Below are 16,229 nucleotides of genomic sequence, written 5' to 3'. Positions count from 1 at the left end.
ATCATTATACAGGCTGCCAGTCATGCACTGGGGGTGTGTCTGTGCCTCCCACTCATGAATAAGATGGACAGCTTGAATATGCTAATGCTTTATTGGACATTTCACAGGTCATTTGCATACAGCTTTAGGACCTCATTGCTTAGGTTTACAGGCATGTAGAGGGACAATAAAGGGATAGAGGCAATGCTCTCTAATGGCAGTTTATGAAAATATATTTAGTTTAGGGGGGTTATTTTGCATGACGGGTTCTCTTTAAGGTCATGTCGGACACATTGCAGTCGGGACACAAAACTGGCGCAGACACTTTATAAATAAATGTGCAACCAGTTTGCACTTTCTTTATAGTGCAGAGTCAGGCAGCAAACTGGTGCAAATAAGGCCAATTTAACCTGTTAAATCAAAAAAACTGCACCTATAACCATGTCAAAACTGATTTATTATAGCTATGGTTTTCAGTGCATCATGTGAACACACCTTTATTGTAAAACATACTGATAAATTAAAGTGACGAGAACACAGTCGGGCTCATAACCAATACGGGCGATGCTGAAAACTGTAAAGTATAAAAAGTTTTGCCTAACTCTGCACTAACCAAAATTAAGCAATTTTACTCTAATTTACTCTAATTTGCATGCTCTCCTGATTCAAATGAGTGCCCTCAGTGCTCTGGTCTCAGATTCCTTAGCTGATGTCACAACCACAAAGTAGCACCAACTTCAGGAAACTGAATACGATTTTATAAAAAGGGCTGACAGATATACCAGGCTGTGTCTAAGGCTAGGAAGAAGCCAGCAGCATGATACTGGTTGGAATTGTTTTCAAGGGCTCTCTCCAGTTGTGCTAAAACTATTTTTTGTCAGCAACATTACAGTTTTAAGAATAAAACTTCATGCAGCAAAAATCGATACAACAACAAACTGAACATTGGTTACAGAAGAATTTCTTAACCAATAAAAGGTCCAGTACCTGAAAGTGGAAAGAACATAATTTCACCATAAACCATCCAAGACCAAGTGCTACTTGCAAGATTCCACACCTGTGAAGAGCTACAGAAAGACCTGGAATCTGCAGTTATAATTGTTTCAAAGAAAATAATAGTAACACATTCAACCTATTACCTGCTCACTATGCAAGAGTCCATAGCACATTTAAAATTAGCTTAACAACACTTTAGACGAGCCTGTGAAATGCTAGTGAAATTTTAGTCTACATATCACCACCAAAACACAATTCCAGCAGTGAAGTTCGGAAGTGGGTTACCATGGTATGGAGTTCTTTTTCACCTTTTGGCACTGGCAATCTTCACATAATTTAAGGAAGGATGAATAAACAAATGTAACAAGACATTTTTTCATTAAAAAAAATCTACCAGTATGATGAAGATAGACATTTAAGCAGAACAATGATCCCAGAAACCCAGCCAAGGAATCTCTCTGTTAGTTTTATAGAAATTAAATAAACCTGTTAGAATGACCTTGAATCCAATAGAAGATTTAAAGGAGGAACTAAAGTTTAGAGTTCATAGAAGGAGCCCACCTAACATTTAGGATTTGTAGAGTGTTTTTGTCTAAGAATTGGCCAAGATTACACCTGATTACATTGCATTGGACTAGTTTCTCCTTAAAGGAGGAATTTTGAAGATGTCAGTAAGCTTGTTAAATTATTTTACCTTTGTCATTTCTTATTATTACACTTAATTTATGGATATTTTTTTTATTTATTTTCTAGTGTGGGTAGTTTGTGTTATTATCAACATCTGCTGAGAAATTAATTTTATTTGCACCTTTGGATAAATTTACTTTGACAATTGTTGGGGTGTTATACTCATTTCACCCTCTACATATTCACTGGCACTAGAAAAGTATTTATGATTTTTTGTGTTATTATTTCATTCCTTTTAAGAATTTGTAACTGAACTGGATACTTGTCTTGTGCCATCTCTAGAATATTGGATAATTAACATCTGTAGTTGAGAATGCGTATGACAAACATTACAACAGAACATTAAGCAGCTAATTTGTGAAATTTCATTCCTAACCACATGACATAATTCTGTATTTTAAGTTAAATTGACTGTTTAATGGCTAATTTCATACTGCTAACGGCTAATTTCATATCTGCCTTTATGACAAACCCCTTTTTTAACATTTTTTTAAAATTAGAAACTTTTTGAAAATGCATACATTTTGTCAACTTACTGACTTTATATGCAGGCGGTCCCCTACTTAAGAACACTCGACTTACATACGACCCCTAGTTACAAAGGGACCTCTGGATATTGGTAATTTATTGTACTTTAGTCCTAGGCTACAATGATCAGCTGTAACAGTTATCACAGGTGCCTGTAATGAAACATTAGTGTTAATATTGATTCTTATGACAACCCAACATTTTTAAAATGCAATTGTCACAGAGACCAAAAATGTTCTGGCTGGGATTACAATGCTAAAATATACAGTTCCGGCTTACATACAAATTCAACTTAAGAACAAACCTACAGACCCTATCTTGTATGTAACCCGGGGACTGCCTGTAATAGAAATTTTTGTGCCTATGGTCACTTTATCTACCATTTTTTAAATGTATTTAATAAACATTCTGGTTAGCATTGTTATGCAATATTCTAAGGTTTTTACCCTAAGTATGCCAGGACATCATAGTATGTCATGGTAAAGCATGCTTTAGTGTACCACAAGGTAGTATACTGTCCTAGTGCTTGTATGTGCTCAGAAGCTAAGCCTGAACGCTTGCAGCAGAAGTCCGGTATATACTAACAATCGGGCTCCTGCTGCAGTGGCCGTGGTCGGTGCAACCACATCGTCTAAGACTATATGAAGTTCTTTCCCCTGCATAGGAACCCCCACGCCGCTATTGGAGAATGTTGATGCATTGCCATAGCAGCAGGTAGGGAGGGCCTGCCAAAATTTCCAATGGACCTAAAATATGGACTGTTAGCTGTAGGCTGTAAACTGTAAATCATCTTGCAGCTCATCAAAGGTGCGATCAAGGTATCCTTTAATACAGATCTTAGAAATGAATAGTGAGGAAAGTCTATTCTCTAGCAGTAAGAAAGAGTCTTAAGTCAATTTTACAATTTGCTTACGTGGCTTGGCTCTTTAGTAAACTTGGCAAAGTTTAATACTTTATTGTATGAAGTGGAGTATTTTTATAAGCTTTCAAATTCTACGGTCGCACCACGAATAACTTCAGGGTTAGGGTACCCAACCCCTTACCAATAAGAAAATGAGAAATCCTAGCACTAATTTAAAATGGCAAATAATTATTTTATTGTGAAAAAATGGCAAATCAAAATTGTGACGTTTTGGACTACCTTTTTCAAACACTGCTGTAGTTAATAACAGTAATATAATGAGTACACACAAGGAATGGACAGCTACACGTTTCTGAAACATCACAATTTTGTTTTGCCGTTTTTTCACAATTAAATAATTCTTGGACTAATTTTCTTATATTTTGTTTTATAAATCTTAAAGTTTGATAGAAGAGATTCCTAAGATTCAACATGCAGCATATCTAAATACTATTTCTGACCAAGTTTACCATATTTGATATATTTTTACATGGTCTTACATTTCCCAGTGATGTACTGTAATAATTTGTTCAATAGAAATGTCTTTCAGTTTCCCTTTGTGAGCCCCACTGCTATTGCACAAAAAAGCCTAGTTTTCTGCTTTACCCTTAAATAAATGGGGTAGAGCTGAAATTGATTTGTGATGGCTTTTTAACCCAAAATACACTTTGGTATTTTTACGGGGAAGTTCTGGGAGCTGTAGAAAGTTTCTTAGAATACGTAATATCAAAAAAATCTGAAATGCACAGAATTGATAATCGGTTACATAAAGTAAAGTAAAAAGTGAATCTGTAATTTTGAGCCTCTTTTTAGGAAATTGAATAATATGATTAAACACAATTTCCCAGCTTTAATGTTTTTTAATAAACCATGTGTTTCAGTGCAGCGTTCAATGACACAATGGGGAATAGTTAAAGAATCCCTTCTATGACATGATCTTTCTGTGACATCATTGTGAATAGTTCTTAGATGATCAAGATATTACTCCTGACACTGTTTATGCACACATGTCTGTCAGTGTTTAATCGTGCACATACATATGTCTACAGCTGTTTGCGTGTAAAGATTTTGGAAATTAACAAAAACCATTGCTTATCTGACCTTAGAACGAACCACTTCTCATACAAGGAAAGCATGTTGTTATATTTTACATTATGCAATTTAGTTTTTCTGAACATATTTATGATGCATTTGTTTAAGTTATGTTCAAAGTGCACTTATATAACACATTTATGCACATATAACCCTGTGTAAACTATTTAACTTCTTCCCGACATTTGACGTAATAGTACTGCATGGCAGGAGGTGCGTTCCCGCAAAATGCAGTACTATTACGTCAAACTTCCGGCCCTGGCTCCTGAACGGACCCGGGGCCAGAAGCTGCGGGTGTCGGCTATATGTTATAGCCTCTAACACTCGCGATCGGAGATTGGAGAAACAAATGAGATTTCCTCTATATTAGTTTTTTTTCCAGTAAAATTGTAAAAATAAATGAAAAACTTTATAAATGAGATATCACCGTAATCGTAGTGATCTGTAGAATAAAGATAATATAGTATTTTTATTGAACGGAGTACGACCACCAAAAATTACAAAAAGAAAGGAAACCAAAATTGACAATTTTATTTTCACCCATACATTCAAGAGTTAAGCGTTTCAAAGGTATAGCCACTTATAGTGACTCAGGGCAGATTAGAAAAAATGGGCCGTGTCAGGAAGGTGAAAAGTGGCTTCGGCGTTAAGGGGTTAAAGTTAACTAAGAATTTATGGCTCACCCTTTTCTACAGAATGAATTGGTTACTGATAACAACATTTACCAGGGTAAGAACAAGACCCCAGGGCCAATTCTAGCCTTATTGCTGCCTGAGGGGGAAATTGAAATGCTGCCCCTTCCCCCTAAGAAAAAATAAACTAATAAAAACCAAAAAATAAACCTGATCTTAAACCTGATTAAAGTATGCGGACAACATTGTTAAAACATCCCCACACAGAGCCACCAGATAACACTACACTGACTGACACTACACCTGCTGATGCTGTCTCACACGCTAGTAGTCAGTTATTGACACAGACATTAGTGGTATCTAGTACTTTACAGGTGACAATCGGCTCCATCAGGAAGAGTTACCACTTTTCCCAGCCAGATGTCTTCAGCTGTCTTAGCTCATCTCACTGCGCCCAAAAAATACGACAGTAACTTACAGCATAATGTCAGCTGAATAACAACACTGTGCTTCTAAATAGTACATATCCCAAACTATACAATATTGGGCAGCACGGTGCCCAATATTGGTTAGCACTACAGCCTTGCAGTGCTGGAGTCCCGGGTTCAAGTCACATCCATGTCAACATCTTCAAAGAGTTTATATGTTCTTTCCATGTTTGCATGGGTTTCCTCTGGGTCCATTTGTTTCCTCCCACACTCCAAAACATACTGGGAGTTTGATTGGATTGTGAGGGGATAGGGAGCGATTTAGCAAGCTCTGTTTAGCGCTGCATAATCTGTGTGCGCTATTAATTATTATTAAAACCTACCCCATATATAAACCATGCACTTTGTAGCCCTCCAAATGTATTATAATATATACTATATTCCCCTTGAATAAAATACCATAGAGTACCGTATTTTCTGCCCTATAGGGCGCACCGGACTATAAGGCGCATTAGTCCGATGCGCCTTATATATGTAATAATTACATATATAAGGCGCATCGGACTATAAGGCGCGGGGTCCGGCGGCCGGGGGCGTGGCGGAGGTCCGGGGGCGTGGCGGAGACCCGACGCGGCGACGAGACGCGATGCCGAGACGCGACGGGGAACGCGGGGAAGGTGAGCGGGGAAGGTGAGGGGGAGGTGGAGGAGGGCAGCGGACCATACTTACATAGGTCCCCGCTACCGGAGACAGCAGATCTCCCGCTGGAGATCTCCGGTAGCGGGGACCTATGTAAGTATGGTCCGCTGCCCTGTGCCCAGCGCCATACATAGGGCGCACCGGACTATAAGGCGCACTTTGGATTTCCACGGAAATCCAATGCTTTTAAGTGCGCCTTATAGTCCGGAAAATACGGTATATCCAATAAATATATATAATGGTATATATATCCCAAACTACACAATATTAAAACATACCACAAAATTAAAAACATACACTGTTTTGCCCTCCTAATGTATTATAATATATACTGTATTCCCCTTGAATAAGTTATCATGGAGTACACCGAAAATAAATATATATATTTATATATAAAATATGTAATGTATAATTAGTCTTTTACCTATAGACAGACCTCCCCCCATTTTAATTATATACAGTACCCCATAACAGCCCCCCAGTTTAATTGACATCCACCCCCCCCATTTTGATCATATACAAGAGCCCCATTAACAACCCCATCCTTCTGTTCTCCCAGGTCTTTTGCCGTTTTGCCATTTTGCAGTTCATGATGTCATCTCATCCCACTTGTGTCCTCCAGAGCAAAGGAGCAGCGCAGAAATATGGATCTGCCCTGCACTGTGTCACTCTAACACTTGCATCTGTGTCTTAAAGACACAGGTGAAGTGATATTACATGGACAGTACAGACTTGCCAGCGGCAGGTGATTTGGGTGGCTACATTTTTTTTTTATTTTTTTTTTACTTTTAATATATAATGGGGGCAAAGTGTTTTTTAAAATGTAATTTTTTAAACTAAAAAAAATGTAATTTAAGTGGTTTTACATTATTTTTTAGTCCCACAAGAAGACTTTATGATCAATTCCATAATACATTTCACTACTTATTTAGTGAAATTTATGTTTATTTTGGCGCCTGTGACAGTGCAGCGCTGACGGGCATAATATTAGGCTGTTCCATTGCCATATGCAAAGGTATACATGTGGGCCTTCATCTGGCCCCTAGATACCAAATATAATGCAGGCATTGTGTTCCCAAAGGCGGAGACTCATAAACTACAACTTATTGACTCGCCTAAATGGTTAATGCTGCTGATCTTTCTTTGCTTTCTACCCGCTGTTGCGTCTGCATTTGAGAGTGGTAGTAAGGAGGAATTAACGCTGGTAGTTTAATTAAATTGTCAACCTAGAGGCCTAGGATTGTCATTTTTCATGTCAGAGTTGATCTTCTACAGAACAAAAATCCAGTGATCCCACTGATGGTGGCTTGGTGCTACAGCCAGTTATTGTCTGATTGTTTTTCAGCGGCTACTTGTTGACACCACATCATCACTGGAGCCTGGTAAACTAAGACCTACAGGGGATGAGGGAAGTATTGGCATGGGAGTAGTAGAGGATTTATTAGTATTTTGTAGTGTTGGAATCTACTTGTGGAAATGTGTCGATTTGAGTTGAAAATAAGAGGTTTAATAAGAGTTGCACCTCCTATTTGTTCTGATGTTTTCTTTTCTCTTCACAGCATTGATTTCCAGAAAAATAACCCAGTGCACAAGTTAACGGAAGAAGAGCTGCTGGCATTCACATCAGTAAGTGCCTATTTTACTCAAAATTATTTTACTTAAATAATAAATTAGTATAATTATTCATTAAAAAAATATTCATATCACTTACCATATATACTCGAGAATAACGCAAGTTTTTTAGCACAATTTTTGTGCGTGACCGCAACAGCTTGGTGTGCACGGCCAAGCCAGCGCACAATTGTGGTGTCAGCAGCTATGTGCTGGCCATACTGGGGGACTGGCAGGCTACATACTACACGGGGCTGGCTGGCAGGCTGTATACTAAAGGGGGATGGCTGGTAGTCTATATGCTTAAGGGAGCTGGCAGTCTATATACTAAAGGGGGCTGGCAGTCTATATACTAAAGGGGGCTGGCAGTCTATATACTAAAGGGGGCTGGCTGGCAGTCTATATACTATAGGGGGCTGGCTGGCAGTCTATATACTAAAGTGGGCTGGCTGGCAGGCTATATACTAGAGGGGGCTGGCAGGTTATATACTAGAGGGTCTGGCAGGTTATATACTAAAGAGGGCTGGTTGCCTATATACTACAGGGATACTACAGGCTTGCTGGTTATATACTACATGGGGTGGCTGTATACTACACGGGGCTAGCTATATACTACTGAGGGTTGGCTGGCTGCCTACATACTACAGAGGGTTGGCTGGCTATATACTACAAGGGGCTGGCTATATACTACAGGGGGCTGGCTATATACTACAGGGGGCTGGCTATATACAGGGGCTGTCCGGCTATATACTGGGGAGGCTTTGACCAATGAATTTCCCACCCTTGGCTTATACTTGAGTCAATCGGTTTTCCCAGTTTTTGGTGGTAAAATTCAAGTATAGAGGGTAAATGTGTCTATTAAACTAAAAATTATCAATCTGAGAGGCACATATATTAAAATACCCAACAAAAGATTATTTAGCGTTTAAATAAGGGCACAAGGGACTAGTGGAGTCTTTGTTAATGATTGTCTATAGGGTTTTTTTTTGCCTGGGAGAAAAGAGAGCACATCCGACTTCCATTTTCCATGGGATTTTCATTTTGTCCCCTGATATGAGGGAGTTAAAGTGGTTCTAGTAATATCTTGGGCCTTGCAGTTAAAATCCCTTTAAGGGCAGTTCTTAACCTGTAAAAGGGTGCAAAGTAATGTTATCTATCTTTACCACCAACTACATCTGGCTACATTGCTGGAATGAATGTCTGAGATGGGACCTTTTACTGGAGAGTTATTGGGGCACATTTACTTACCCGGTCCAGTCGCGATCCAGCGGCGGGTTCTCTGCACTGGATTCGGGTCCGGCCGGGATTTAATAAGGTAGTTCCTCCGCCGTCCACCAGGTGGCGCTGCTGCGCTGAAAAGCATTTTAACGCGCCGGAATTCACCGAGGCCGTCTGAGTGAAGGTAAGCGGGTCCCGAGCGACACATTTTCGGTTCTTAAATGCGGCGGTTTTTCCGAATACGTCGGGTTTTCGTTCGGCCACGCCCCCCGATTTCCGTCGCGCGCATGCCGGCGCCGATGCGCCACAATCCGATCGCGTGCGCCAAAATCCCGGGGCAATTCAGGTACAATCGGCGCAAATCGGAAATATTCGGGTAACACGTCGGGAAAACGCGAATCGGGCCCTTAGTAAATGACCCCCATTGTCTAGGAAGAAGAGGGTAAATGGATAAGTGATAAGTGATGGAAGAACAATTTTTACAGTTTATTACAACCCATACTGTTCATTAATGCAGAGCTTGTGGGAAGGTTAGACACTATGCAAGGCTACTTCAATACAATTTCTCCCTCTGCATTCATTATTGCTACAATATAACACTGATTTATTTATATTTCCCTGGGCATAAAGTTAGCTTTTAACTGCATGCAGGCCTTATAGCCAAAGTTCACACGGCCTTTGTGTAGGTTCTGGCAACACGCTTATCAGTGTTTTTTTCAGTAAATCACTTGCCTTATCTCACTGCAGGCATATAATTGTTTAATATACATTTCCATTAATTTGAAGGAAACTGTATTTCCTTAATGGCATGAATTGTGTCATTTGCTCCATTTCCCTAACAATTCCTTAAAAGCACAGGAAATTCTTTTTCATAAAATATCCTACACCACTCAAAAAAATAAAGGGAACACTTAAACAATGCAATGTAAGTCAATCACATTTGACTGTCTTTTTTTTTTTTTTCCTTTTTGACTGTTGTTTTGGTCACTTTTGCATTTTCTCATTGCCCTCCCCCTAGAGGTGGCACGAGGTAGTGTCTACAACCCATAGAAGTTGTTCTGGCAGTGCAGCTCATCCAGGATGGAACATCAATGTGAGCTATGGAAACAAAGTTAATTGTATCTTTCAGCACAATATCCAGAACATGGAGCTGATGCCAGGAGACAGGCAACTACACAAGGAGATGTGGTGGGGTCCTTAACCCCTTCACGCTCCGTGGCGGATATATCCGCCACGGAGCGCAGTGACTTAGCGCTCAGTGGCGGATATATCCGCCACGGCGCTTATGCCGGCTCGGCTCTGGATCAGAGCCGAACCGGCATCGGGAAACACGGGGTGCCGGCTGTAACTAATAGCCGGCACCCCAGTGTAACACCCGTGCTTAACCCGTTAAATGCCGCGGTCAGCGCGACCGCTGCATCTAACCTGCATCTGGGGGGTCTTTCCTCCACGATCGGCCCCCCCGAACCGTTTTCGGGGGGCGCCGATCGTTGCTATAGTAACTCTGGGGTCCGATCTGGACCCCAGAGTTACTTGCAAGAATTGCCAGTAAGATGGCGTCTGTGACGTCATCTTACTGGCACAGTGCCAGCCTATGCAAGTGTATAGGCTGACACTGATAATACTCTGCAATACATCAGTATTGCAGAATATTATCATGAAGAAGCAATCAGAAGATTGCTTCTTCATGTCCCATGGTATAAAAGTGAAAAAGTAAAAAAAAAAAAGTTATTCAATAAAAAAATAAAGTCATAAATCACTAAAAATGCCCCAAACTCCCAAAACATATAAAGAGACATATAACTCAAAAAAAGTCTAAATCATAACACAAACCCCACATATATAGTATCACCGCGTCCGTAACAACCCGTAGAATAAAAGGAAATCATTATTGAACCCCCACGATAAACGCCGTAAAAAAAAAACTGGTATAAACCCTCCAAAAATTATGATTTTTACCTTTTCAATCCCACAAAAAATGCTATAAAATGCAATCAAAAAACCATATGTACTCAGACATGATACTGGTGCAAAGTACAACATGTCCCGCAAAAAACAAGCCATCAACCAGCTCCGTAGCCAAAAAAGTAACAATGTTATGCCACTTGGAAGACGGCAATACATAAATGATAGATTTTTCCCCACATTAGGGTTTTGTTTGACAAATTTAGTAAAACGTAAGAAAATATATTCAAGTCTGGTATCCCCGTAATCGTATCAACCCATAGAATAAAGATAACATGATTATTAGGCTATACGGTGAACACGAAAAAAAAAAAAGTAAAAAATCCAGTACAGAATTGATGCTTTTCTACTCCTGCCCTCAAAAAAAGTTCCTAAATTTTCAACAATAGGTGATACCAACCCCAATATGGTAACAATGGAAAAAGCATCTCATCCCGCAAAAAAAATGCCGTCACATGGCCCAAATAACGAAAAAGCGAAAATTTTATAGCCTTCAAAAGGGGGCAACGAGAAAACTAAAATCCTGGCAGCTGCAGCGCCCTCCTTCCCTTCTGCACCTCGCTGTGCCCCCATAAAACAAGTCACAGCCAGATGTGGGGGGTCTTTGTACTCAGGAGAAATTGCAGAACAAATTGTATGGTGGGTTTTCTTTTTTTATATTTTGTAAATGTGTAAATTTTAGTGCTAAATGAACGTATAAGGGAACAATATGACCATTCTAAATTTCACCCCCATTTTGATTCAATTATTATGAAGATCTCAAGGGGTTAACAATCTTCGTAAAAGCTGTTTCTGATAGCTTGAGGGGTGCAGATTTGAAAATGGGTTGGTTATATAGGGGGTTTTGATGCTAAATCTGTAAAATTTCATTCACAACTGTATTTATCCCCAAAATAGTCAATTCTGAAAATCCGGAAAAGCGATATTCTTTTTGTAAGCCGCGTAACATCAAAATAAATTATCCAGACATTTCAGAAATTATGAAAATGTAAAGTAGACAAATGGGAAATGTTATTCTGCAACTTATTTAGGTGGTAAATCTATCTGCCTGAAAACGCAATGATTTAGAATTTCGAAAATGGCTAATTTTTCAAAAAATTTATCATATTTTCTTTTTTTTGTAAATAAACGCAAAACTTATCTGCCAAAATTTACCACTAAAATGAAGTACAACATGTGGGGAAAAAACAATCTCAGAATCGTTTTGATAAGTAACAGTGTTCAAAAGTTATAACCATATAAAGCGACGCAAGTCCGAATCCAAAAAATCGGGCTGAGCCTTAAGCTACAAAATGGCTGCGTCCTTAAGGGGTTAACAACCCAAAAGCAGGACCAATACATCCTCCTTTATGCAAGGAGAATTACCAGAGCCCTTCAAAATTACCTCCAGCATGCCACTAATTTTCATGTGTCTGCTCAGATGGTCACAAATGGGTTCCATTATGGTTCTTTTAGGGCCTGACGTTCGCAAGTCAGTGTTGTGCTTACAGCCCAACAACATGCATTACAATTGGAATTTGCCAGAGAACACCAATATTGGCAGATTTTACATTGATGCCCTGTGCTTTTCACAGCTGGAAGCAGGCACATACAGAGCCATACCCTGACTCCCAGTAGGTACCAGGATGAGATTCTCTGACCCATTGAAAGATCATATGTGCAGGTGCAATGGGCCCTGGGTTATGACAATGCTAGACCTCATGTGGCTAGAGTGTGTCAGATGTTCCTGCATGATGCAGGCATGCATGCTATGTACTGGCCAGCCCTTTCCCCAGACTTGAATCCTATTCAGCACATTTGAGACATCATCTCTTGTTTATTCGACCAATACCATGTTGCACCACAGACTGTTCAGGAGTTGATTGATGCTTTGATCCATAGCTAGGAGGAGATCAGGAGAACAGCCGCCACCTCATCGGGAGCATGCCGAGGAGTGGTTGGAAGGCAATACAGGCACATGGAGGCCACACACAATACTGAACATTGTTTCTTGTCTTAAGGATTTTCCACTAGACTGTATCCGCCTGGAAATTTATTTTCCACTTTGATTTTGATGATCATTCCAAATCCAGACCTCCATGGGATACTAATTTTTATTTGTATTGATCATTTTTAAGTTTTCTTGTCCTCCACACATTCCATTATGAGTAAAGAATTGCACCTGAAATATTTTATACACTGAGGTCGAGGATGTATTGTTTTAGTTTTCCCTTTTATATTTTTTTACACAGTGTATTTTCCAGGTGTCCTAGCTTTCACAGCCTAGCAGGCACCAAAATATTAATACTGGTACTCGTATAGCCAAGTTTTAGCAAATATGAATCTCTTCATTCATGTGATAAGACTTAGTGTGTTCCAAGCCATTTCAGGAAGCTTAATGAATCATTATAAAAATACAGTATATTGTTTTACATCGGCTCCCTGCCTTTTAACTACGCTGTACAGTTTGTATCAGTGTGCCTATCTGTGGTGTTTCCCTTACAGGTCAGCCAAATCTGTTCCAGAACACAATCTTTTTAAGTTTCCCCTCATTGTTACCAATTTGTACTTTTTCCTGTTGTACAGGTGTTTGTTTTATGTTACATTTAAATGCTCTTTTGATAAGTTAATGCTGATTATTCAATGTTCCCACTTTATTTGATTACTACTTTTGTCACATAAAAATAATGCCCATTATAATTTGGTGCTGTGTGTTTTTCCCAATTTCACCACATTTGCATTTTTTCAGTTCCCCTGTACAAGGCACAGAATATGAAAAGGTGCCACCAGAGAGTACATTTTGTCTTGCAGATGAGCAACCTTCATACAGCAGCTAAGATGCCTGACGGCGCACATAAATATGCCAGGGGCACATTTATTGTGGGTGCATGAACTTAAAGCCGACAAACCTGCTCTAAAAAGCACAATTCTGTCATAGCAATAAGAATGCAAATAAAAAGAGGTGATAGAATCCATGACATGTAAAACTCCAGATGAAGGCAACAAAAAAAAAAGTTCCTACCCAGATTTAGGTAGAAGGAAAAACTGCTACTGACTCCTTGATTTGTTTTTCTGACATTCTGTTGTAGATTTACTAGTGTGCTTGGGACAAACTTTTTAGCTGTACCATTGAGTACCATCTAGGCCAGTGATGGGCAACCTTTTGAGCTAGGTGTGTCAAAATTCGCCAAAAAAACGAGCATAACTCGGGTGCTGTGTCACCTTTAGGAAAAACCTAATTTTGTAATAACATGTCCAGCAGCGGCCTCCCCTTATTAATAACATGTCCAGCAGCGGCCTCCCTTTACTACTAAAATACCCCTAGCGGCCTCCCTTTACTACTAAAATACCCCTAGCTGCCTCCCTTTACTACTAAAATACCCCTAGCAGCCTCCCTTTACTACTAAAATACCCCTAGCGCCCTCCCTTTACTACTAAAATACCCCTAGCGCCCTCCCTTTACTACTAAAATATCCCTAGCGCCCTCCCTTTACTACTAAAATACCCCTAGCGCCCTCCCTTTACTACTAAAATACCCCTAGCGCCCTCCCTTTACTACTAAAATACCCCTAGCGGCCTCCCTTTACTACTAAAATACCCCTAGCGGCCTCCCTTTACTACTAAAATACCCCTAGCGGCCTCCCTTTACTACTACAATACCCCTAGCGGCCTCCCTTCACTACTAAAATACCCCTAGCGGCCTCCGTTTACTACTAAAATACCCCTAGCGGCCTCCGTTTACTACTAAAATACCCCTAGCGGCCTCCATTTACTACTAAAATACCCCTAGCGGCCTTCCTTTACTACTAAAATACCCCTAGCGGCCTTTCTTTACTATTAAAATACCCCTAGCGGCCTCCCTTTACTACTAAAATACCCCTAGCGGCCTCCCTTTACTACTAAAATGCCCCTAGCGGCCTCCCTTTACAAATAAAATACCCCTAGCGGCCTCCCTTTACTATTAAAATACCCCTAGCGGCCTCCCTTTACTACTAAAATACCCCTAGCGGCCTCCCTTTACTACTAAAATGCCCCTAGCGGCCTCCCTTTACTACTAAAATACCCCTAGCACCCTCCCTTTACTACTAAAATACCCCTAGCGCCCTCCCTTTAAATATAATATAATAAACTTACATGCTTACCCAGTGATGTCTTCTTCCCTGTAGCTTTACTGCAGGCGGCTCGGCTCCTCCAGGTTGCACCGCGCGCCTCGGGTCACGTGACTGACGTGACGTCAGGTCGCCTCAGTCACGTGACGAGCAGCGCGCATTGCAGCCTGGAGGAGCCGGAGGAGTTGCAGAAGGTGGGCGGACCAACGCGGCGCCGGACAGGTAAGCAGGGGTCAGAAACACGGGGGCGGGACATTACCACAGGGGCAGCACATTACACAGGGACATTAACACAGGGGGTGCACATTGCACAGGGACAGAAACACAAGGACGGGGGCGGCGGGACATTAACATAGGGGTAGCACATTACACAGGGAGGGGGGGACAGCGGGCGCTGGGCGGCCGCGTGTCAGCAAAAATGACAACGCGTGTCAGTGCTGACACGCGTGTCATAGGTTCGCCATCACTGATCTAGGCCTTACTAGGGATCTGTTTTATTGCCTTTAATGAATTGGTAGCAGAATTCTACATGTAAAACTTAACGTCCACCATTTAATATAATATTTTTTTATGTAAATCAAGTTGTCTGGGGTTTTTTTTAGCCCAACATCACCATGTGGATGATGTATAAATGTATATGCACAATTTAACTATTTTTTTTTTCTACCAGACAAATAACAAGGAGTGAAATGTAAATTCTCCCATGCATATTGTAGCTACGGCTGTGTGCAGTTATACCTAGGAAACTGTGGGTGTGTGAGCAGGCATCTTCTCAGCCTACATGTAGATTGCCAGATCTGCAGGCTGGTTAGATGGTTGTCATACATTCATCTCACTTCTGCTGAAAATGATAATAGTCTTTTAAACTCAATTTTTTCACTCTTTTTTTTTTTTTAATTTGGGACAGCAAATTGTTATTTTTGAACTTTTGACTAGATGGGGCAGAAAAAACAGCAGTGTTGTCTTAAAGGGAACCTGGCATCACCAATTGACCTAATAAACCACTGCAAGAATATTGTTAAGCATTGTAACACCTTCTAATTATTGTTTCTTTCATGGTCCTTTTTGGTGGCATCATCCGGAAAATCATCTTTGAAGTGAGATGTAAATTAGTTGTGTAAAGTCAAGGAGGTGGAGAGTTTAACATTAAAGTCAAGGTGGGAAGTTCTGTACGTCTTCTCCTCTTGACATTATGCATCGGACTTCAGGAGATCTGGTTAGTGATGTCACAGGATGCAGGTCCATCAGTTACAGTGAAGGGACCTTTCTGAGGAAGAGAGAGGAAGGTTAAACTTCACTTTTACAACCAATTTCAAGCTCAATGATTCCACTATAATGGGTCATGAAACATGATCTGAAAGGTGTTCAGCTGCTTGACAAACATACTGGTAGTGGTTTATTAGGT

At 40.4% G+C, this 16,229-nt stretch overlaps 1 protein-coding gene across 3 annotated transcripts in view; it reads left to right on the top strand.

Moving 5' to 3' along the window:
* Positions 1 to 16,229, top strand: part of TTC27 (tetratricopeptide repeat domain 27) — a 265,931-nt gene that overhangs the window by 132,630 nt on the left and 117,072 nt on the right. For all 3 annotated transcript variants that reach the window (XM_072140844.1, XM_072140842.1, XM_072140843.1), the window contains exon 10: positions 7,502 to 7,568. In XM_072140844.1, the coding sequence (XP_071996945.1) occupies positions 7,502 to 7,568 (67 nt within the window). The remainder of the gene's footprint in view (positions 1 to 7,501; positions 7,569 to 16,229) is intronic.

The sequence above is a fragment of the Engystomops pustulosus genome, chromosome 3 (genome assembly GCF_040894005.1).
Source record: "Engystomops pustulosus chromosome 3, aEngPut4.maternal, whole genome shotgun sequence".
In the NCBI taxonomy this organism is placed as follows: Eukaryota; Metazoa; Chordata; class Amphibia; order Anura; family Leptodactylidae; genus Engystomops; species Engystomops pustulosus.
The sequence above is the reverse complement of the archived record's forward strand: the minus strand, read 5'-3'. Positions and strand labels throughout refer to the sequence as shown.